Source organism: Typopeltis vanoorti, chromosome 1 (genome assembly GCF_054136105.1).
Source record: "Typopeltis vanoorti isolate ZY-2024b chromosome 1, IOZ_Tvanoo_1.0, whole genome shotgun sequence".
In the NCBI taxonomy this organism is placed as follows: domain Eukaryota; kingdom Metazoa; phylum Arthropoda; class Arachnida; order Uropygi; family Thelyphonidae; genus Typopeltis; species Typopeltis vanoorti.
Window position 1 is genome coordinate 30475483 of NC_143549.1, and position 25814 is coordinate 30501296.

Sequence of the window (25814 nt, forward strand, 5' to 3'; positions counted from 1 at the left end):
AAATACTGCTAACTTAACTATACTCCATCAGAATAAGAGGGACATTGCATACCTGGTTTAGGAATTATTTCACAGAGAGAACACAAATAATAAAAATAGGCACATATCATAGCCAGGGAATACAGATACAGCACAGAGTCCCACAAGGAGCAATATTATCACTCACACTGTTCAAATATACATAAATGACATTCAAAACAAGAGAGGACTGGTATATTATATGGTATGTGGATGCTTGGAGTGCGTTTGAGGAAAGAGAGGAATTGCATGCGAGAGACCGTTTACATTTGAATGAGGAAGGACGTAGGCATCTGGAGAGATTGCTGTTCTGAACGAGTGAGTGTGTCCCAGGGAGGATGATAGCAGGGGTGGCCTCTTGTGGGAATGGATACTTGGGAGAAGGGAGACGATGTCAGGTAACACTGAGCCCAGTGGAGTCTAGAAGAGAAAATGCTGGGTATAGAAACAATGGCATTTATATGCTTTATACTAATGCCAGGAGTATCTGGATTAAGGGAGAGGAATTGGTGGCACAGATAGCATCAGCCTTGCCAAAAATTATTGGGATCACTGAGACATGGTTGACAGAAGGGGATATAATAACAGGAATAGAAGTCGCTGGGTATAGCATTTTTCATCAGGATAGGAGGGGAAAGCATGTTGGTGGTGTGGTACTGCTTATGATAAGTGATGACCTATCCTCTAAGAGTGGAGGCTTTGGAAGGAAGTGAGACAAATGATTTTGAGAGCATATGGTGTGAGGTAGAGGTAGGCAAGACAGGATATTTAGTGGGGTGTTGCTACAGACCCAGGAGCACGGAGGATGGGGACCAGGAGATGTTTAGACAGCTAAGTTTGGCAAGTGCAAGAAGAATGATTGTTATGGGAGATTTTAACTACAGTAGTATAAATTGGAGAGAGGAAGATGCATGTAGCAATAGTGGAATGGAATTTCTAGAATTCTTGAGGGACAAATGTCTTAGACAACATGTAACAGAGGGAACAAGAGGTTCAAGAGTTTTTGATTTGGTTATAGCATCAGAAGAGTTCATAACTGAGATGACATCTCTCTCACCAGTTGGAGATAGTGACCATATGGTTTTGACTTGGAAAATGAATAGACATGCAGGAGTATCAAAGAGACGGGAACTTATGTGGAATTATAATGCAGGTGATTATAATAGTCTTAGATGTCAACTTCGGGAAGTTTCATGGAGGGAGGAATTGGAAGGCCGGGATATCGTTAGTGCGTGGGAAATTGTGAAAGAATATTTGTTAGCAGCAATGGTAAGTTGTATACCACGAGTGAAGAAGAGGACACAATTTGGAGTAAAGTGGATGACAAACAATATTAAACAGGAATTGCATTTGAAAAAGAGGCTATGGAAGAGATATAAGGAGACAGGTGAAGAGAGGATGCGTGAAGAATATAAGACACAGGCCAGAAAAGTGACTAGTGTGGTAAGGAAAGCGAAACTGGAATATGAGAGGAGATTGGCCCTAAGATCCAAAGAAAATCCTAGGGAATTTTTTAGCTATGTGGCCAGTAGGAGGAGAAATGACTGTGGAAGAATGATATTGTGGGATAAAAATGGGAATAGATTGACTGATGCACGGGACATAGTGGAATTGTTCAATGACCATTTTATTGGAGTATTTCATCCTGGAGGAGCCAGTTTTAATGCTAGAGGAATAGGGCAGGTTCAAGGTTTAGAGGTACAGGAGGAGAGTGTGTTTCAGATACTGAGAACTCTGGATGTCAATAAAGCTTTGGGACTGGATGGTATTTCACCACGAGTTTTGAGAGAATGTGCTAGGGAACTGACAGTGCCTTTAACCTGGCTTTTCAATGAAAGTCTGGCTTTGGCAAGGGTGCCCAGGGAGTGGAAGGAGGGTAAGATAGTGCCATTGCATAAGGGTGGTAATAGACTGGAAGTGTCTAATTATAGACCAGTCTATGTGTCATCAGTAGTTAAGATCTTGGAGAAAGTAGTGAGGGACCGTATACAGCACTGGGCAGATGAGGGCAATGTTATCTGTGAAAGTCAACATGGATTTGTGAAAGGGCGCTCTTGTTTTAGCAATATGCTAGCCTTTTATAATAAAGTTACAAGAACATTAGATGAGGGAAAGGCATATACTGCAATTTTCTTAGACTTAGCAAAGGCATTTGACAGGGTGCCACATGATAAGCTGATATTTAAGTTGCAACACAATGGTCTGGATGTCAGATTGGTCAACTGGATTCAGGATTGGCTGTCTGATAGGTATCAGAGAGTTGTGTATGGTGGAGCAGTTTCAAGGAGATAGAAGGTTACAAATGGGGTCCCACAGGGCTCAGTACTAGCACCTATATTGTTTAACATTTATATCAATGACATTGCCAGTGGATTGCAAGGGGATATTCAGTTGTTTGCGGATGATGCGAAGCTGGGAAGGATTATTAGTAATAGTGCAGATGTGGTAGCCCTGCAAGAGGATTTGAATAAGCTAGATAGATGGGCAAATGAATGGGGAGTGTCGGTTTAATGCAGCAAAATGTAAGGTCTTGAGGTTTGGGAAACATCGATGGGACTCTGCATATTCTATGGGAGGAGTTATACTGGAGGAAGTTGGGGAGACAAGAGATCTGGAGTTGATGATTGATAGAAACCTGAAGTTTAGGGGACATATTGCAAAGGTGGTGAAGGTAACACAGAGGATTGCTGCAATTATGAGAAGGACACTGACCTGCAGAGATAAAACAGTTATCATTCCGTTGTATAAGTCTCTGATCATACCACACTTGGATTATTGTTCTCAGATTTGGTCCACAGGATTTGAAGGGGATAAATTAACTGTGGAAAAGATACAAAGATGGATGACAAAGATGTTCTCAGGACTGTACAAGGATAGTTATGAGAATCGGCTGAGGGAATGTGGACTGCAGAGTTTGGCGGATAGAAGAAGGAGAGGTGATATGATTGAGACTTTTAAACTGTTGAGAGGTGGTTACAGGGTTGACACTGGGGAGTTCTTTCACTTGGTTGAACAGCGGGAAAGTGTGTAATATCCTGTCATTTTTTCAACTGAATTATGGGGAAAAAAAAAAAAAAACAGGGTAGCTATTGATTTGTGCTACTCAAAGTCCTAACTTTGCACTATTAGATTATTTTCTATGGAATAACCACCATAAAGTGAATGAACACACCAGAAGTGAAACTATAAGAGTCAGAAACAAAATCAGAGATGCTGCAGTTACAATTATTCTGGGAATATAATGCACATACCAAGAGCTAGGTTACAGATTCAATGTGTGCCAAACTGTAATTTTAAAAAATAAAAAACATTAATTAAAAACAATCTTATGTTTTTAACTGGAATTTTTAGTAGAATCTGTATCATAAAAATAAAATTCTTAGATTGTTTTTAATTATTTTTTTAATATAAAGCTGCAGCTAAAAATTTGCTCTTTCTGTTTTTTCCCCTTCAGAAAACATTTTAAAAAAATCTGATATCAATAAATACTGGAATTTTTTGTGTGTTTATGTATGACTTAGTACAGATCTAATCTGTGAGTGCGAGTCATTTTTAGCTTTGAGGCTTACTAACATCTCTGCAATTATTTGATTACACTTACTGAATAGAGAGCAATGATGGTATATTTTTAATTTTTTTTTTACTACTGGAAAATAGATAAGTATAAAATTCCTGCTATGTTAGAGATTGAGAATTGTAAGAAGCAATGCCTTTATCTTTTCAATGTTTCTGTGTCAGTACAAGGCAGAAGTGTTCTTGCAAGAAGATAACGTAGGAAAAATGTTTATTGGGATTATACTGATCAAGTGTATATAATAAACAACTAAGTTATACCAACTAGTTTCACCAACTAAGTCTGTTGGCATTTTCAGGGTACATAACTGATGTAAGGCACTAAAAAGTAAAAAACTATTACAAACTAAAATCAACCGATTCCAATTATATTAAACAAAGAACAGAGCGCGTACAATACATTCATTCATAGAGCGTGGATGATCTCACTTGTTGTTATTTAGGAACGTTCTATAGTTGTCACTATAATTAAGTTCTGGTGAGTTGAAGGATCTGGTAAGGGTCTTCCAGATCATGGGCAAGATTAGTCCTTGGTTCCTGTTAAGGTTCTGTGTACAGCGGGCAACTGTTGTGGCCACCTTAAAAATTTGGGAGCGGAAGTCCTCCTCCATGTAAGGAATTGTGCTTCTATCCCACTCTATGGTATGGTGTGTTCTTGAGAAATGAAAAGCTAACCCTGATTTTTCTTCTCTGTTATTACTGACGTCACCTATATGTTCTTTTCGCCTAATTTCAAGGCTCGTTGAAGTTTGGGCGATGTAATTCAAGCCGCACGAGCATGGTATGTTATACACTCCAGCATATTCAACTCGCCAGAACTGAATTATAGTGCCAACTATAGAACGTTCCTAAATAACAACAAGTGAGATCATCCACACTCTATGAATGCATTGTACGCACTCTGTTCTTTGTTTAATATAATTGGAATCGGTTGATTTTAGTTTGTAACAGTTTTTTACTTTTTAGTGCCTTACATCAGTTATGTACCCTGAAGATGCCAACAGACTTAGTTGGTGAAACTAGTTGGTATAACTTAGTTGATTATTATATACACTTAATCAATATAATCCCAATAAAAGTTTTTCCAGAGCTTTTTGGTCAAGAAAATTAAACGTTTTTTAACAAGAAGATAACGTATTTCAAAAAAAAAAAAAAGTATCAGTAATGAATGAAAATAACTAGAGGTAATCATACAGTTTCCTGAAGTAATAAATCATTTTCTTTAAAATATGTGTGCAGTATTTGTGTTTCTTGTTATATAATTCTAAAACCCTGACCTAGAGACATGACCTGACCATGGAATATTTAAGCCTACATTTTAATAAACAAGGAGAGCAGAACTCTCTATATTTCAAGGTCTCAAAGTTCACATCATTTATTGCTCTAGAAGAGGTATCATATGATATTTCTGATACATTTTAGTTAGAATATTAGAAATCTGAATGTCTTTCAATAGGTAACTTTTTGTATAAACTGTTCAGAGGAATAAAAATGAATTTCCCTTTGAAAGATGTGTTAAAAATAATGAAATCCTATTTACTTCATAAAACTATTAAATTATTTCAGGAAATTACCACGTATACTAAATATTAATTAAAAGAAAACTTTAATCAATACTTCGTATATTTTGGCAATGTTACAATGCCATCTTCATGGGACATAAACTATGATAAGCGCATGCAGGCACTAACAACGAGTAAATGAAGCCAAAGAGAGTAACTCACTACAATAAATTTAGTTTAATCCTTTATCCAAGTGTAAGCAAACAAAGTTTGCACCTGAAGTATCTTCAGAACTGAGGCAACTCGTGGTAAAGGTGGACTAAGCTCTCATCACTTGTCATTATCTTCCATAATGCAAAGCACATCTCCTTGCAGACATGTATAATGCTATTCATTAAGGGAAGGGCCACTACCCCGACTGGTTTCAACCTTTATTGAGGTCTCTTCAGTGGGAGCCAGACCCAGAGGTGGTGACACTAAAGTGGAAGTAATGGAGAAGTCATATTTACCTATACCAGTTGCCAAAAGGTGTCTCAACTTATTATTAAATTACTCTGGATTATAGAAAGATGTTGGAAGTTCCCCCCCCCCCCACTTGGTTAGACTATAATAAATTTAGTTTAATCCTTTATCCAAGTGTAAGCAAACAAAGCTTGCACCTGAAGTATCTTCAGGAATAAAGATCGAAACAGTCTGGATAGTGGTCCTTCCCTTAATGCACAGCATTATACACGTCCGCAAGGAGATGTGCTTTGCATTATGGAAGATACTAAGACAAGTGGTGAGAGCTCAGTCCACCTTTGTCACGGGTTGCCTCAGTCCTGAAGAAACTTCAGGCACAAACTTTGTTTGCTTGCACTTGGATAAAGGATTAAACTAAATTTATTATTAGAAAGTAACTCACGTTGTTCCTAGAGTCCTAAAGGTGTCCTCTAGCAGGCTAAATTGATTGTCTTCGCTGTTGGGCTGATGTTCTCATGATGTAAGTTTCCAAATTTGGGGCAGTCTCATGCACCCAAATTTGTTGAGGTTTGGGAAGTTTTTAGATCTGACACTGATTCCATGAACAATATTTCGTATTTATATTTGCTGCAGTGTAGCAGAGTGGCTTTCTTTCATCGTATTCTGTGGCAGGTATCCAGAGCATGGTCTGCAAGCCCGGAATGGCTATATTGGTGAAACCGGATGTAAAAACCAGAAAACACTTGTGGCCCATGCTCAGGATACCTGCCAAAGATTATGATGGACGAAAGCCACTCTACTACACTGCAGCAAATACAAATACAAAAGATTGTTCATGGAATCGGCCTCAGATCTAAAAAACTTCCCTAACCTCAACAAATTTGGGTGCAGGAGACTGCCCCAAATTTGGGAAGCTTGCATCATGAGAACATCAGCCCTACAGCCAAGACAACCCAATTTAGCCCACTAGGAGGCACCTTTAGGACTCTACGAATAATGTTAGTTATTCTCTTGGTCTCATTTTCTCGTTGTTAGTGCCTATGTACACTTATTATAGTTTTATGTTCCCATGAAGATGGCAATTATGTGTGGCAATTATTACAAACAGCCACGGTGGGACTCACCTGCAGTTTTTTTTTTTTTTTTTTGGTTGGCGATGCTAACCAGGCCAGAAAAATTATTCTAAGTTCACTACCTACTTAAGCGTCGTCTTCTTTTCCATTATGTTAAGCAAAAATTACAAGTAATTTACAAGACTTGAGATACGTAGAGCAGCGAAGAACTGCATATGATTGGTGTGGTATTAACAAAAGATCGCGTGAACCAAAGACAAATTAGTATTCCAACAGTTGAGTTGAAATGCTAATTCCCTTCAACCGAATTCCATAATATCTGAAACACATTCACTATATATTTCTTAGTTTTAACACGTTAACGAGGGGTGGTGTCAAGCAAAACCATATGTTCCACTGGCAACATATGGTTTTGCTTAGTCCAGACAGCATTTTCTGTTGGAGAGGGGATGTAATTTATTAGTTAGCACCGTTTTATCCCAGTTGTCTCTAATTGCACTGTTTGTTGAAAAATATAATGACTCCTTTAATCATACATAGCCAAAAACTGCCACGTACACCCTAACGACCTTTCGCGTACCCCTGGGGGGGACGCGTACCACACTTTGAGAAACACTGGTCTAATGTATTAAGATCAGTAGGATGTCCAATAACAAGAGCTTTTTCTTCAAAATTATTTCTTTTGCAATACTGTTTCACTTCTGGACAAAAATGGTTAACAAACCAATCAGTAAATAACTCCTTGATAATACACGCTTTTCTATTAGCGTTCCATATTACAGGTAAATTCGTTTTTATGTTACTTTTAACGCCATCGGATTTTCCGAACGGTAAACTGATCTTCTTCTTCTACGCGTTATTCCCGCTTCCTATGCAGGGTCCGCGTGTTACTTTTAGATGCGACTTCTTGTTAGTACTACTCTCAACCAACCCGTCGCCTGGTCTGCCGCTGGGGGGGGGGTATATTTTTGACTGTAGAGGCGTATGTTCACGGGGCCAGTTTGCCTGTTTGCGGGATGAAAAACGCCAGATAAACTGGTGGAAAAAACTCTACTGACCGTGTCCAAGACCGGCTAACTTGGCTATGCCTGAGGAAGATCCTCAAATTCCTCACGTCTACAACGGGAATCGAACATGGGACACTCCTTCCCCAGGCATATGGTTGCGAAGCGCAAAGCCACTAGGCTAACCGCGCGGTCACCGAACGGTAAACTGATAACAATTTTAATTTAAAATGAGCAGAGGCATTTGATGCAAAGAGTAACATTAAACAGTCTTTGGCTGCTTTGAATCAAGCTGCTGATTTTTCTTCAATAGAAATGAAGCTTTTTGATAGTAGCCGTTTCCAGAACAAACTGCTTTCATCAACATTGAACACAAAATTTGGTTAAAATTTTTCACGTTCAATTATTTTCTTTAGTTTTTCTGGAAACCTATTCACAGCTTCAATATCTGCACTTGTAGCTTCTCCTGATAATTTTACACTATGAATTCCGGCCCATTTTTAAAATTTCTCAAACCAACCATGAGAAGCTGCAAAATTTTCTGCAATTTCTTCAGTTTGTTAAGATTTCAGGTGATTAAACAAAAATGCTTTTTCTTAAATCACCATTTGAGTTAAAGGCATATGATGCTGTGACATGTCATCTATCCACAAAGATAGATGACATGTCACAGCATCATAAAATTTAACATTTTCTTCATTTTTTCTAAAATTGGACTCCTTAAGCGAATTAATTTTGCTGCTGTAACATCTGTACAATTCTGAGCAGACTGTTTTATTTTTTCTGATTGACTAAGTATGGTTGTTAAAGTTGACTGTGCTAATCCTAAAGAATGTGCCACATCAGATTTTCTTTCACCCTTTCAACACATTGTACAATATTTAATTTAGTTTCTAAAGAAATTGCTTTTCTTTTCCTTGATTCTGACATTTTAAACTAAATGGGTAGAAAAACAAAATATCAATTAATATTTACGAAATCTACAATAATGCTATCAGAGAACATACATCATTCATTGCAATGCACCACACTGAAACACGCCCTATGAAGTGTCACAACGACTAAATTAATGTGGATGACACTCGCAACTGTTAAAACAGACACACCCACAGCTTGGGAGGACAAGTCGCCGTCGTTCTCCAATCGGATGATTGCTGGGAGTTGACTTTAAAATTTTAATATTTTTACGTAAATTGGAGCTTGAAATTGGGGACTTCGTTATATCGAGACTTCGTTACCAGAGGTAACGTTTAACCGGGATATACCTGTATACTTGAGAAACGAGTATGGATGGGATGCTTGGTGAAGAACAAGCTGAATTCAGGCCAAACAGAGACTGTCAGGATCAGATTTTCACTTTGTGACAAATAGTTGAGAAATCATGGGAATACAACAAAGATCTATTATTATTATTATTATTACATAACACCTCCAGGGAGTCCAAAAACTCATCGAGGAAGGGTACCTACTTTACAATTCATACAACTATCTTCATAATCTCACCAACACCATCTACAGCCAAACACCACCACTAGTATTTTCACAAACATCCATGCCCACGGCAGGATTCGAACCATCGGCCTTTTCGCTGGAGAGCGGTTTGTAGATCTGGAAAAGGCTATGACAAGGTGCCAAGAGAGAAGCCATTCAAAACCCTACAGTTGTATAGTGTCAATGGAGGCATTATATCAAGCAATACTTAGTCTTTATTTGAGTTGTGAGTCAGCAGTTAGAATTGAAGGAAGTAGAGGAAGATGGTTTAATGTTAAATCTAGTGTCAGATAAGGATGTACATTATCCCCTCTGTTATTAAATATCTATATGGATCACATTTTATTAATCTCAGCTCTTTGCTCTATGTGGATCATGTTATACTTCTAAATAAATCCACATAAAGTCTGCAAGATTCTCTTATTAAATTGAATAGTAGTGTTATAATAGATATGGTATGAAGGTCAGCAATAACAAGACAATGAAAATAGGTAGAAAGCATTGAAAATATCAACTGCATTGTAAATGAAAAACCTACAGAAGAAGTAAAACATTTCAGCTACTTAGGCATGATTTTTAATGAAGATTATTTATTATTATTCAGTCCTCCATGGAGTCAAGACTCATTGTGGGAAGTCCTTAATGAAGATGGTAAATTAAATATGGAAATAGACAACAGAATCAACAAAGCTGGTATGATAGGAAGTCAGCTGAATAAATTTATATGGAATAAGAGAGAAATTAGTCAAAACACTAAATTAGCCGTATACAAAACAGTGTTCCAATCCATTTTAACTTATGGATCTGAGAGCTGGGTTAGAAATAAAACACTTGACAAAAGACTAGAGACTGCTGATAGGAGAGTCCTGAGAAAGATTATGGGCATGAACAGATGGCATCAATCACAATATCATATTAAAAATGAGGATATTAGGAAAGAACCTGACATTGTCAGCATCCAGGAATGCATTAGCAGAGCTAATCTCAGATTAAATGGTCACTTAAACAGAATGGGAGAGGAAAGATTAGCAAAACAAGTGTTCTCTGCCAGGTTGGAAGAAAAAGACCCAGATCTAGAAGATAGAAGTGTAAGATCTGATAATGTATAATATCTTGACAGACAACAGATTGATTTGGAGGAAAATTGTAGATAGGAAGTTAGTGGTGATGTAAGTTTTTCATGTGGTACTATCATATCCTGTACACCCATTGAGGGTACATGTCAGGAATTTGATGATGATGATATAGTACTAAGTAAGTATATATGTATTACTAAGCATATAATTCTATATCATCTAGAGTACTATATAAGTATACTGTACTAAATAAGTATATATATATATATACTCTCACTCTACTATACAGACCAAAAATATAGACTCATTAATAAAGTAAAGATCAAAGTAAAATACAGGCAGCAGAAATGAGATTTTTAAAACCAATGAAAGGATGCATAACTTTAGACCATAAAAAAATGAAGATATTAGAAAAGGAGCTAAGCATTTATAACTTAAATGAAAAGATCAAGGAATACAAGAGAGTAATGGAAAGGGCATTTATGTAGGATGAAAAGATATTGGCCATCAAAAGAAGTCAATAAATATAGACCGCTAGGAAAATAAAAAGAGAGTCCAGATGCAAGATGGAAAGAAAATACCAGTGAATCCAGAAGAGGCAAATGAAATTATGCTTTCCCTCTTTCAGTTCATGGCATTATAGGGTTCCTTGATTCTACAAGCTGACATACTATATGAGCAGACTGGAATATCAGACAACTAACTGGAAGAACATAAAATATACATCTGTAATAACAACTATGAGCAGTTCAGTTCAGTGAAACGTGTCTTTGACATCACCCACAGAATCAAATAGAAAAAACCACTATGCTTCATCACAGTAAAATCAGACATGCAATTTTTTTTCACAATCTGTAGCTATCCTTAAAAACTAACTTAATGTAGACAACCGTAGTTGATTAAATTCCCAAAATATGGAAAACAGCAATTCTTGGTATCCCGAGTTACAACTTGGGCTTTCCTATGCCCACAGAGGGTGCTCATCCTAACTAAGACACTAGATTTTCAACTAGTCTTGGAGTTTCTTACAATTTATATTTTACCTTTAAAGATGTCTCTGTGACAGAGATAAAATATCAGATGCATTATTTTTGCACTATTTTCATTCCATTAAATATTTAATATGATTTTTTTGGGACTATGGATTCACCTATTTCAACATCTCCTCCATTTGAGTTTAATCAACAGCAATTCTCAATATAACTTCCTTTTGAAATAACGACAACTAATGACTTCAGAATTCCAAAAGCAGATGATAAGAATTGCTTCGAGTATAATTATGCTGCTGTACTGAAAGTGGAAATGGAAAACTTACAGTCAGTCCTCATATTATGTGCGACTTACAGCCACTCATACTGATATCTTCAAGGTATTTTATTTAAGAAACACTTTTGCTCAGGCTATCGCTGCTACTGAGGATGAGAAAATCCTCAGACTTTTGGAAGGAATATAATATCTTGCAGTGCACAAAGAATGAAGATGGATGAATGAAGTTCTTTCTAACGAAGATATCACCTCACTCCATTGTGATAGCAAATTGTATGAATGGTATTCTACTTAACAGCAAATACTCTCTCTCTCTCTCTCCTGAAAGCCTTGATTCATTAATAGCTTGTTACTTATTATTCCCTGTATAATTCACCTATCAAATTTAAGCTGTTCTCGTTTGTAATGTATCCTAATTTGTAAATAATGTTGTGCCACTTACTTACTACTGTACCACTTGTGTTTGAATACAAAATAAATTAATACTTTGAGCTCTCTATCAGCATAGGCTAAATGATAGAGATTGACTACCCATCTATCTTTGAAAAAATAGTTAGGGCTAATGAAACTTGCTTGCTTCCTTTGGGAAATAAAAATAATTAAAGGATTTTTTTTTTAAATTTATTTTTATAAATATCATACAAACATGTACAAATATGCTTTCTGGATTTATAAAATTTGTTGTATAACAAAAAGTTACTACTTTTCTAAACATTTTATTCACCAAATTTGAATTATAATTTTTTCTAAGCCTAAAAATATATTAATGAAGTCAACTTTGAAATCTTTATGTGCATATTCATATGTGATATTCTACACTCTATAGCTAGTTCTGTTTGGCATATTAACAGACAACAATTCAGACCCTACATGAAGCTGCAGGAACTGGAGATGAAGACACAGTAAAGGCAATTATTGAGGAGAATGAAAAACTTCTTCGAGCTCGTGATGCATATGGAGCTGCAATAGTACATATTGCTGCAACTAACAATCAAACTGAAGTCTTAGAATACTTAGTAACAAATTTTCCAACTTCACTTAATATGAAAGATGGGGTATGTATGTTTCATTATTCTGCTTGTTTAACTTATGACACTATATGAAAATGTCAAATGTAAGTGCTACAAAATTTGTAGTTTACATTAGGAAAAAAGGTATCTCCACTTTGACGTGGTGGTGGTGGGGGGGGGCTGCATGCTTCGACAACCCCGAGAACTATGCCAGTGGTGGTGCAACTACTATAAGGGCCACCCAAGCTAGATAGGTCTTCGTAGGGGGTAGGAGCCAGACTAAGAGAGATACCTAGGAGAGGGAAAGTCTGATACAAACCCTGGTAGTGGGCACCAGCAACTAACAGTACTGGCCTGAGGCCAAAGACAATTGATGTTAGAAAGGCTCATAACCAGAAACTTACAAGCCAGACAAATTTATAGGACCAAGGGTTGTAACACTGCAATGTGGAAAGCAAGGGGAAACTACCACATTAATATCCCTAGAAAAAGCAGCATGGAAACTAGAAACAATCAAAATGAGATCGGTGATGGAGCCTCCATAAGAGGAGTCATGCCTGGCAGGGGAAGAAATCAGGCTTCTCAGGTAGCAAAACCCTGATACAGACAGAAAGAAGCAGAAAAATTACACAAACATAGGAACATGGAATGTGAAAACCTTATTAGAAATGGGAAAACTTGAAAACATCAAAAAGGAAATGAAGAGGCTTAAAGTGGACTAAAAACATACTACGAAATAAAGAGAAAAGCAAACAAGAGCAGAATGGAAGGAAATGCTGCTAAGCTACCAGTCATAAGATTGATGCAATAGAAGATTAGGAAAAAGGAGAAACTGAATAAGACTGGATTTGAAATTGGTTGTGATTTTCAAAATAAATATAAATGAATACTATTCCAAAGAATGAAACTTTAAGGACATAAAAATGAAGAAAAGTTCATTTTTATGTCCTTCATATCTATAATTTGGAGAGTTTAGAAGTGATAACAGAATTCAAATACCTGGGAAATATAATCTCACAATACAATATTGATTCACAATTGGAAGAAAGACTATAAATTTGTAATAGAATGAATGGCATAATTAAAAGAAATTTTGGAAAACAAATGACTAAAGAAACTCAATTAAGATTACATAATATGACCTCTAAACCATCTCTCAAATTTGGAAGTGAAACTTTGATTCTAAAACAAAGAAACAAAGACTGGAAGCTGCAAAGATTAAGTTTCTAAGACCTCTCCTGGGACTAACTAGATTAGATAAAAAGAAAAACACAGAAATGAGAGAACGATTAGATGCAAAATATAGAAGAATATCAGCAAAATTGGCTACACCACATAGAAAGGATGAATAATAATAGGATTCCCAAACCAGCATATAAATATAAACCTACAGGAAGAAGAGACCACGGACGTTCAAGATTAAGACGGAAAGATCAACTTTATTTGCAGAGCAGGAACAGGACATAAAAAGTCTATACCTGAACTGCTCAGACGACGACAATGAACAGAATTGGTGACTGCTTGCCATTTCATAATGCATTATAGCAACCTGTAGTGAAGCTAGCTGCTTATGTGTAATTTATTCATCCTGTGTAACAAAGTCACAGTTGAGTTAGATAAAGTAAATGGCTACATTTTGATACTGTTAGACTTTGCAAGGCATTTGATGAGATACTACACAGGTACATAGTGGAAGAGAATAAACAAGATATCTAGTGACTGATGCCACAAGGCTCTGTTTTGGTTCACTGCTGATGAATTTGTACATTTATGATACTAGGAATAATTTAATGGGTACCTACAACCGGGCTAGCCAGGCTTTACTTCGGGAGCAAATTACCACTACACGCGGTTCCCTAGCCGACATAAACAGAGCTATATTAGCGCTAGAAAATGAACTTTCCCATACGCTTAATCACGAGCTTTGGTCAGTCCTACATGACGTCTTGTGTACGGCAGCTAATAAAGAATTCGAACGTATACGGAGCCGACATATCAACAAGTTTGATAAATTAATAAAGAACTCGGCGTCCAAACCTAAACTACAAACCAACACTGTAGTTAACCTTTCATCAATTAGCCTGAAGCACTCAACGCTCTGTCACGTGGTCACAATTCGCCATTGCTCCTAAGAAATTACCGGCTGAGGAATTAATGATTCAAATTGAACGCGGGATTCGCCACCTCCCAAACCACATCGCCAACGATATCAGATTGGATGTAGCCTGTGTTCTCACAAAAGCAAAGCCTACGAAATCCAACATATTCATTAGTGAATACAAGTCACTACAAGAATTGAAGAGAAACAAAGAAATAGTGATCACCAAAGCGGATAAGGGGAACGCCACTGTGGTACTCAATCTTAATGACTACACAGGTAAGCTCAAGGCCTTACTAGATCGATCCACTTACCTCCCTATTGAATATAATCCCACCAACTCTCAAATTAGAAAACTCCATAGGCTCCTTAAGAAGGTCACTTCTTGGCCTGTGGAGATTACCAACAGACTGAAACCCTATAACTCTAGACCCCCCCGCATATATGGGCTCCCAAAAATACATAAAGATAATGTGCCATTACGTCCCATAGTGGATGGCATTGATTCCCCCACTTACAAACTAGCCAAGCATTTAGCCAAAGCGCTCTCACACTATACTGGCAACACGCCATCACACATAAAAAACTCAGCCCACTTCAAAGCCAGTATAGAAAACCTCACACTCCAACATAATGACATAATGGTCAGTTTTGATGTCTCCTCCTTATTCACGAATGTCCCCCTCAAAGAAACCTTAGAGCTAATCCAAGCTAAATTTCCTCCCGATATCTCAGCCCTATTTCAGTTTACAATGAATTCAGGCTATTTCGTTTGGCAGGAAAAATTCTACAAACAAATAGAGGGGGACATCCATGGGGTCACCACTTTCCCCACCCTTGGCTAACTTCTTTATGGAGACTTTTGAAGAGAAAGCCTTAAACTCAGCCCCACAAAAACCTACCATACGGCTTCGCTACGTTGATGATGTGTTCGCTATTTGGCCACATGGCCCAGATTCATTCCTCTCCTTCCTAACACACTTAAACCACCAACACCCTAGAATCAAGTTCATCCTGGAAAAAGAGGCAAACAATAACCTCCCCTTCCTAGACACACTAGTCACCCGCCAACCTGATGGAACCTTGGTTTTCTCAGTTTATAGAAAACCCACCCATACAGGTAGATACATTCACCAACAATCCCATCATCCCCCCTCACAACAATATGGAGTTATTAAGACACTATTCAACAGGGCAAAAATAATCTGTTCTAATGATCAAGCCCTAACTACTGAACTAAATCACATCCATGACACTTTCTCAGCCAATGGCTACCTGGAATAACAGGAGCTATGTCCATTTCCTGTACTACAGACTTTCTGACAGAGCAGACCATGGCATAGATACAGATCACTGGATTCAGTGGGATGAAAAAAAAATCCTTTTATACAGGAGCAGATATAAATCAGAGAGAGAGGGACTGTTCCTACAATCTGCCTTATCCATTACAAATCTTAATGGCCGCCTCACTTTACTGGGTGACTGTCACCGTGAGACCTTCGGCAAAGTTCCATTATTGCACTCATAGGGTACACCAGTTAGGACTGTAGGATCCTGCCATTTACACTTAATCTGCATTTGCTTTCTTGCCAATGTGCTTGCATGCACATGCTCACAGTATTTCTTTATACTTGGGTGAGTACACAAGCTACATCAGGATACACTGTAATGTAGTTTGTGATGTAGATCCTGGTCCTGATGTAGCTTGCATGTGTGTGTTGCTGATTATGACTTTGTGATAAAGGTTAAACATCAAGTCTTATTTTATTCTAATTAAAGTTAGTGCTTTAAAATGGTGGTTTGTCTTCATAATTCTACACAATGAATTAGGCCAACTGTGGTATTACTAGTAACACACTGCAGGCTAACAAACACTTGATGGGTGAGATTCGCATAAAAGCATTTGCTGATATGCTAAACTGGGAAAGACATCCATCCATCAGTGGTCTTAACAGGCACTTAAGTGCCCATGACCTTCCAACTATTCTTGGACTTCGCAACTGCAACTGTAATTAGAGAATAAGGCAATTAGCCCTATGCCTCCGGTATATCCTATGTCTGTAAATATGTGTGTTCATGGGGCCAGTTTGCTTGTTCTGGGGGGGGGGAATGAAAAAACCCAAGTTTCTGGATGAAAACATCCAGATAAAGGTTCCTCACATCACAGATGAATCGAACCCAGGTCCTTCCGACCAAAGGGCTTTGTCTATACCAACTGAACAATGGAGGCTCACTGGGTAAGACATACAATACAGTATACTTGGAGCTGAAATAATTGCAAGCTGTATACCATGGCTGAGAGAGAGATTCATGGGGTATACTGCAAAAGTAGTCAGGATAGCACAAAGACTGTCAAATGCAAGACCTTCAGCAAGCTTTTATCGTTGCACACAAGAACATTTGAATGTTTAAAAACACATTATGGATAAGGAAGCAATTATCCGTCTTTATAAGGTGTGATACAAATGCTTATAGGCTGTGCTGATATTTAGTTGATTACTTTTCTTAGGGGATGAAAAATTGATGGAGAAGATCCAGAAGCAGGTAATAAAGATGGTGTCTATCAGATTTGTGGAATACTGCCTATGATGTTGGATTGAAAGATTGTAAAAATTGCTTGTTATGTATGATAAATAATAAGTTTAGCAGCTATACATAGGCAGCATCTGCAGTCAAATGTGTGTTTATATATATATGTGTGTGTATGTGTGTGTGTGAGTGATGGTATAATAATCTTTATAAAGACTGGGAAATAAGAATAATATTAATACTATCACATCACCAACTTTTACTGGGGATCATAGTACAAGCCAAACAGAGTGGAAAAAGTATCTCAGAAACGCTGCACTGGTAAGATCATGTGCAACACTGTCTTGGGTAAACTAGGATTGTTAAAAACAAACAATAACATCTGGTCAACTGCATCATGGCTGGTGACAGCTGATCAGTGTCAGAAGCAGATGAAGAAACTGATGAGATCATGAAGTCCAACAGACACACTATAAAAATGTGTGGTCAAATGATTGTAGGGTGCAACAAGTGTATCTGAATATACACACCATGCATCAGACACTGATCAATGGGGTATAACAGCAACTGTTCACTGAGAGAACCATGTCTATCCATTAAAAACAAGCAGCTATGACTAAATGGGTGGAAAGAGATCAGAGAACTAGAGAAAGATGACATGAAACGCAAACCTTCCTCTGGTCATCTGATGTTTTTCTGTTTTTGAGTTTTGTTATTTCATGTGATATATTTAAAATCATTTCTGTTATTTCATGTAATGGAATTTTTTTTTTATGATATTCTGACAATGGGAAGTTATAAACCTCTTGTGTATTAGTACTTTTACATTACCTGTACACTAGCACTAGAATTGTGTGGGTGGGTGAAGATAAATAACCTGACTAGTAGACTAGTACTTTTCAAGCCATTTTTCCAATAAGTAAGGTAGTGGTCTCATGTCAGACAATGATTTTCATCTAAGTCTCACAACAGTATAATGTGTGGAGTAATTATTATTATTATTATTCAGACCTCCAAGGAGTCAAAAGACTCATCGAGGGAGGTCCTTCCTAAGACATAAAGTCTGTCAAGACTCATCGAGGGGAGGTGCCCCCCTGAGAAACACAAAGTCTATCATACCACTCTTTAAACTCACTGACCGTTCTCGCTCCCACCACTCCATCAGGCAATGCATTCCACGGCTCAACCACCCTCCACACAAAGAAACCACTCCTTACCCTCTTGCTCACAGTTTCCTTTCGTAACTTCCAGGGATGGCCTCCTGTCATCACTCCTTCCCGCTGTTCAACCAAGCAAAAGAACTCCCCAGTGTCAACCCTGTAACCACCTCTCAACAGTTTAAAAGTCTCAATCATATCACCTCTTCTTCTTCTATCCACCAAACTCTGCAGTCCACATTCTCTCAAAGCGATCCTCATAACTATCCTTGTACAGTCCTGAAACCATCTTTTCATCCGTCTTTGTATCCTTTCCACAGTTAATTTATCCCCTTCAAATCCTGGGGACCAAATCTGAGAACAATAGTCCAAGTGTGGTCTGATCAGAGACTTATACAACGGAATGATAACCCTCTTATCTCTGCAGGTAAGTGTCCTTCTCATAATAGCAGCAATGGCCTAGCCCCTTGATACCAGAAGAGAGAACTGAATAGTGCAACTTATCTGAACATTTCTGCTAATCAAGAATACCCTTTCACAACTATTTAATCTGCATGTAATTGATAGTTTGAAGTTTGAATTGAAACATAGCTGTATTGTTAATGAATGGAGTCTCACTGCCAGCAAATCTTAAAATGACAGGGATTCCCAATGTGTTCACATAAAGCAGAATGCTTGTGATATGTTTCAAATTGCTGAGTTGATACTCCAAGCATACTGATATAGCCTAAAGGCTTATTGGTAGATATTTGTGGATTTTTCATCCCATAAAATAGGAAAAATCATAAACATGCCATACAATTAACAAATCAAATACTACGTAATAGGTAGTAGTAGTAGAAGAAGATGGTGTAGCGCATACAGTAGAACAGTAGATAGTGTAATGTAGAGTGACCTCTTGCAATTAGTTCTTGGATTACATAGATATGTCATCATGCAATGATGATGATGATAATAATAATAATATAGTAACACCATTGGAAACAACTCTTGCTTGTCAACTGACTTCTGGTAGAGCACCATGTAATTTTACTTCAAATATACAACCTTTCTAAGTTCTGGGAAGTGATTGCTGTTAATTGTTTATAACTTTTTATATTTTTATTTCTAAAAATATAAAGTTAAAATATAAAAATTTAATAAAAATCATATCATATCATATGCATGATGTATGGTTTTTAAATTAATTAATTATGCATCTATTTCCATGTCTCTAAACTCTAATATTGTTTCCTCCTACTGGACAGCTGCGACTGAGGAATGATATCATATGCATGCTGTATGACTTGTTCTTGCATTTTGAATATCTCCACTCCCCTCACTCTGCCTTGGATATATATATATATATATAATGGTCTGTTTGCCCACCTTTGCAATTGGGTACAATTAGATAATTTCCTTGCAGGCAACACACCACATCATGGTTGAATATGTTCTTTCTTTCTTCAATGACACACATGGCATTGATCTCAAATTTTATAATTTTATTCATAGTTTAGCCGACAACATATGATATTACTCATTGTCTGATAAACAATTCACATATCAAAAATTAAAACCTCATGATTAAAACTGATGTTGTAAATATTGCTTTTCACATGAATTCTTCAGTGGGTAAAAATAATCAAAGAACCAAAACAATCCTGTCTATTCAAAAAAAAGACTTTACTTCACCTTCTCCATTACCATCTGACAATAAAGAGATTATCATCTTTGACAATAGAGTCTCAGACATATACACAGATAGGCTTACATGAAGATTGTTATTCATAACAGTGATTCAAGATATAAACAATACCAGAAGAAAGTGCGATAATTAATTACTTTATTGAACTTGATAATATTTCACAAGTTTTCTAACCAACATCATCAGAGCACAAATTATAATTGTGGAACACATGGCATACTTGTTGGCATACATGGCATTTATGTTGTAGAAACAACTCAAATTGTAACTGAAAAGGGACTAATATCCTACCAAGGAATTTAGGGAGTGTATAAAACAAAGCTAATTCAAAGAAGTGAGTCTGAATGTGTTCTTAGAATGGTAGTATGTCAGATCTTTGAGAGATGAATACAGCCATAGTTGTTGAGAATAGGGGACTGAGTGCTTTGTAGCATATACTGATTCTGAAAATAGTCTCTCAAACCTGTAATAATTTCTATGGCATATAGCTGTCTTCTTTCATTTAATCCTGCGTGAAGGAATATCTAGATCACAAGGTCTCTTATTCCTAACTTGCTATATAAATGACAACAGATGTAATTTTGTGTTCTTCAAGGAGATGTTAAAAGATCTACCAGTTTGTCCAAATTATGCCAAGATGCAAGCAATTCTTAAGAGAATAGATGAAGGTAGCTAGCTTAAAGTATGTTTTAAAAGTGGCATGGAGATTATATTTGCAGGCAGTTTTAGCTATCTTTTTAGCTAAACTTTGAATATAATATGGGCATGGTTTTGCTGTGATCTCATGTGCTGCATGCAGGAAGGGTAGGGAATATGCAGTATTTTGTCCATTTTATGAGGGGAGCTATTGGCTATAACTGTGTTGTAAAGGAACTTGAGTTCAGTTTCAAGGACTGTATCATTTGAATAAACATCCCTAGCTCTGTGTGCAAGTGTTCTGAGAATGCCATACCGTTGCATGGGTAGTGGTGGTGGTGTGATATCTCGTATATGTACCTTCTGGTGTGCAGGAGTTTTATAAAAAGGATAATAAACCATTTGGTTGTTTTGGAAATAGACAAAAGAATCAGCAAAGCTGAATAAACTGATATGGAATAAAAGAGAAATTAGTCAAAACCCTAAATTAGCTGAATACAAGACAGTGTTGACCTCTGAAATTGGTGTGGACCCCAATTTCAAGAAAAATGAGGCAAGTGAACAGATAACATAAATTGTAAATAGTACTAAAACGAGGATATCAGGAAGAAGGAAACTTGACACTGGTTAGCATCCAGGAATGTGTGAACAGAGCTGATCTAAACTGCTATGGTCATTTAAACAGAATGGGAGAAGAAGAGTCAGCAAAACAAGTGTTTGTTGTCAGGTTGGCAGGACAAAGATCCAGAAGAGGACCAAGATTTGCATAAATTTACCTTACAAGACTGAAATATATGACAACATAGAGGAAAACTGTGTTGATTGAAAGTTAGTAATGAGTAAGCTTTTCATGAGGTACTATTATAATATTAATATGCAGACTAGAAAGGTGATGTGCATGGAAAAGAAAGGAAAGGTTATGAGAGGAGATTGGATGGTTAGGACAAGATTAACTCAAGGGAATTTTTCCATTACATGGCAAGCAAGAGGAAGAATAATTATGGCAGATTAACAATGGTGGATAGTCATGGCAACAGACTAACAGCTATAAAGGATATAGTGGCATTATTGAATGAGCACTTTATTAGCGTATATCATATTAGTATAAATGATCCAGTACAATATATAGAAGAGAGGCAAGTATTAGGAGAATTGGAAGTGAAAAAAACAGAGATGTATCAGATTTTGGTTGGATTAGATGTGAATAAGGCTGTGGGAACGGATGACATATCACCACATATGCTTAAGGAATGTGCACCACGGTTGGTTATGCCCTTTACCTGGTTATTTAATGTCTTACAGTGGGTAGGGTTCCTAAGGAATGGAAAGAGGGCAAAATAGTAACAATCCACAAGCATGGTTCTAAGACAGAAGTCTCCAACTATAGGCCAGTCTGTATAACTGCAGTTGTGATCAAGGTGTTGGAGAGATTGGTAAGGAATAGAATACAGAATTGGGTTGATGGACATGATATTCTTTATGACGGCATGGATTTGTAAAGGGTAGGTCCTGTTTTAATAATTTACTTGCATTTTATGATAAGGTGAAGAGGCGATATTCTTAGACTTTGCAAAAGAATTTGATAGATTACCACATAAGTTGGTGTACAAGCTGCAGAGGATGGGAATAGACAGTATATTGGTTAGATGGATCAGAGATTGGCTCTCTGAACAATACCAGCAGGTTGTGTATGATGGATCAATGTCTCAAAAAAGAAGAGTAACCAATGGTGTGCCCAAGGATTCCGTTCTTGAGCCCTTGCTGTTTAACTTGCTTGTAGATGATATATCATGTGGACTGACTAGGGATCTTCAGTTATTTGCTGATGCAAAGTTGGGAAGATTATAAGAAGCACTGCTGATGTTGAATCCCTACAGGAAGATTTGAATAGACTTTTTACTTGGACAAAAGAGTGGGGTTGTAGTTTTAATATCAATAAGTGCAAGGTGTTGCATTTTGGAGTGCAAAAATATAAGGCTGTGTATTATATCGATGGTGCTGTACTGCAGGAAGTGGATGAGATTAGAGATTTGGGAGTGATGGTTGGCAGTAAACTGAAATTTTGCTATTGCTATTGGCATATTGCTAGGGTTGCACATCGTAGTGCTGCTATGATAAGAAGTACTCTAACATACAAGGATAAGGAAGTGGTTGTGGCACTGTATAAGGCACTGGTCAGACCGCACTTGGACTATTGTGCTCAAATCTGGTTACCTGGCTTTCAATGTGATGCAGAGACACTGGAGAGGGTCCAGAGGTGAGTGACTAAGACAATATCAGGACTTTGGAATGCTGGCTATGGAGAGAGATGTGGACTGTGCAGAGTTTGCAATCTTTAGATTGCAAACTCTGTGGATAGGAGGAAGAGAGGAAGAAAATACTGAATCATTTGCACTTGATTCCAGTTATGACATCCAACTGTGAGAGCTAGGTTTCACTAATGCCAACAATTTTATGCTACAATGTATTCACCAAAGCAACAAACTCAACCACTTTGTTTCTAATGCTGCCTTCTGAGTATAGACATAATCTAAAGTCTGCTTGGCCCAGTTTAGCAACTTTCTCTATCCCCCCCCCCCCAACACACTCAAAATGCCCAAACCCAAAGTACAGTTCATTCATTCAGCAGATTCATAACCATGCTCATTGACATTAGTATCACTGTTATATCTAGAATTTCTAGATGCACTTACATACACATAGATGATCATCTGAAATCATTAATAGTACCCCCACCACACTTACAAAGATGAGCTAGTTTCCCAGACTCTCTCTACATTAGGTCTCATTTCAATAAATAATTTTCTAGGGACCCGATGCCAAAATGTACATGATGTTACATTTAGGACTGCATGTAGTGAAGTCAATTAATCTCAGTATGCAAATACCAATCTCATCATACAAGTTTTAAATTTAAATCAATATAATGTATCATCAATAAACTATAGTGACTTTCACAATAAGTATCTCTAAATGTATCAGCCCTGGATAAGGCCAGTTCAAATCACTAAGCAGAGGGCCACTGTCTTCTAATTTTCAGTAAGGGAGGTGAATTAGCTACATGGATCTTAATATTTTTTCCTATGCTTGTACTTGGATAACACCATATACAGCTGACCATGATCAAAGTAACTGATTATCATCATTAATATATTAAAGGTGATAATAAGTTATGCTTCAAGCTATCACTATGATTTACTGATAGTTACTGCACTCTCCAATCATTGAAAACTATGATTATTAAACTGCTGTTGCAAATGATATCTTACTCTGTTAATTAAATGCTTAATAGAGAAATGAATACTAGAACCATGGTATGCACTTTCAGCATCATTCAACTATAACTGACAAATGAACAGAATGGAAAAAAAAATTAAATTGCAAAGAAACAATATTTAATTAATTTAATAGTTCCTTATTGTATAGAATCTTATATTTCCCCACTATAAAGGAAAAACCCAAGCAGGATTCCTAAAGAATAGAAGCACATTAGAACACCTTCACAGTGTAAGAAGATTATTGGAAGGTTCTAAAGAAAAGAATATTCCTCTTATCCTCAATTTCATAGACTTCACAAAGACATTAGATTCCAATAGTAGAATTAACATGTTTAGCATTCTTTATCATTATGATATTCCCAACAAAATCATTGAGAGAAAAATTTCCTAAAAACCATCCCGAAAATGTATTCTAGGGTTGTTATTATAAAGAGGAAGGGAGCCAAGGTGTCTCCTTGTAGAACTCCTGTTGTACAAGGAGACACCTTGGCTCCCTTCCTCCCTCGACTACATTTTCAGGACGGTTGAGGAATGAATTCGGTGCGATGTTAACAACCAATGATAAACAACTCTGTCTCAGTGACCTCAGAAATGCAGACAATATAGTATTAATAGATTCAACTGTATTCAAGGCACAGCAACACTTTGATAAACTATACTAAGCTGCAAAAATATCTGGATTGACAGTTAACTCAAGTAAAACTAAAATACTTACAAATATAGTACAAGGTTCCATCATTACAGAACACAACCAACCTTTAGAAAAAAGTAGAAGACTTCCAATACTTAGGCTCAAATATAAATAATACTATAAATGACATAATATTAAGAAAACATAAAGCTCTCAATCAACACAGGAATCTAAGAAATATATGGAAATCGCCCCTCATTACTTGGAAACAAAAATTAGGTTTATAAAGCAACCTCTCAGGCTGTCTTCTTATATGGTGCAGAAACATGGAATGTTTTCATCCAAAAAAAGTAATAATAACCATTAATAGATTTTAATACAACCCACTTAAGACTGTTACTCTTAAGAAGGTTGGATCATATTTGTAATTCCACTATTTTAGAAGAGGCAAACCAAAAACCCTTGATTGAACCCCAATGCAAATGCCAACTTGATTGGCTTGGACATCAACTGAGACATCCTCCTTCTCCATACTTTGACATCTTAGTTTTATATATCCCCTCAAATGGACAAAGATACAGAAGAAAATCAACTAAACAATCCTGGCAGTATATTAGCCACTTTATCAGCACAGATACGCTCTCTCTCCACAAGAAATAACTCAACTGGCTCAAAACAGAGAAGCCTGGACATATAATAATTAACTTTTTCTTTTTCCTATTTATTTAGTTTGTTTCCCTATTTACAAATTGTAAATAAACCATGATGATGAATAGTTCCTTAACATAAGACCAATAATATTGTTTAACTGAAGTATAATTATACTTATTATTCATGCTCATTTCTAAGAATAAGACAAACTCATCTTCCCCACTGTGATTTATTCTTAGTTGTTTTCTTCATCGTTTAGTAAATTTTTGTTAGTTGGAGGAAAAACTTTTTTTTTTATTTTTTTAAATTTAATATACAAAGAGATAATAATTCAAATATCATGTTTATAATATTCTATTAGGCAGGAAAAACTGCATTACACATAGCTGGGCAAAATGGAAATTATGAACTTTACAGATTGCTCAAAGAGGCAGGTGGTGATCCAAAGATACTTGATCAGGTATAGTTGTTTTCTTGTATATTTTGTTAGCTTTTTATTGGACTTCTTCCAGCTGAAGAACTAATTTATTTATATCACTTTCCATGAGGATGATTTCAAATATTAACCTATTTTAAATATTAACATATTTTGTTAGTTTTGTTTATTGGACTTCTTCCAGCTGAAGAACTACTTTATTTATATCGTTTTCCATGAGGATGATTTCAAATATT

General features: G+C 36.7%; 2 protein-coding genes across 3 annotated transcripts in view; one reads left to right on the forward strand and one right to left on the reverse strand.

Moving 5' to 3' along the window:
* LOC150109861 (uncharacterized) overlaps positions 1–25814 on the reverse strand; it is a 391072-nt gene that overhangs the window by 150773 nt on the left and 214485 nt on the right. The gene's annotated exons all lie outside the window — the stretch shown is intronic.
* Positions 1–25814, forward strand: part of LOC150109862 (uncharacterized) — a 244348-nt gene that overhangs the window by 122008 nt on the left and 96526 nt on the right. Inside the window, exons 17-18 of the mRNA XM_090396070.1 lie at positions 12317–12520; positions 25504–25602. Of these exons, the coding sequence (XP_090252196.1) occupies positions 12317–12520; positions 25504–25602 (303 nt within the window). The remainder of the gene's footprint in view (positions 1–12316; positions 12521–25503; positions 25603–25814) is intronic.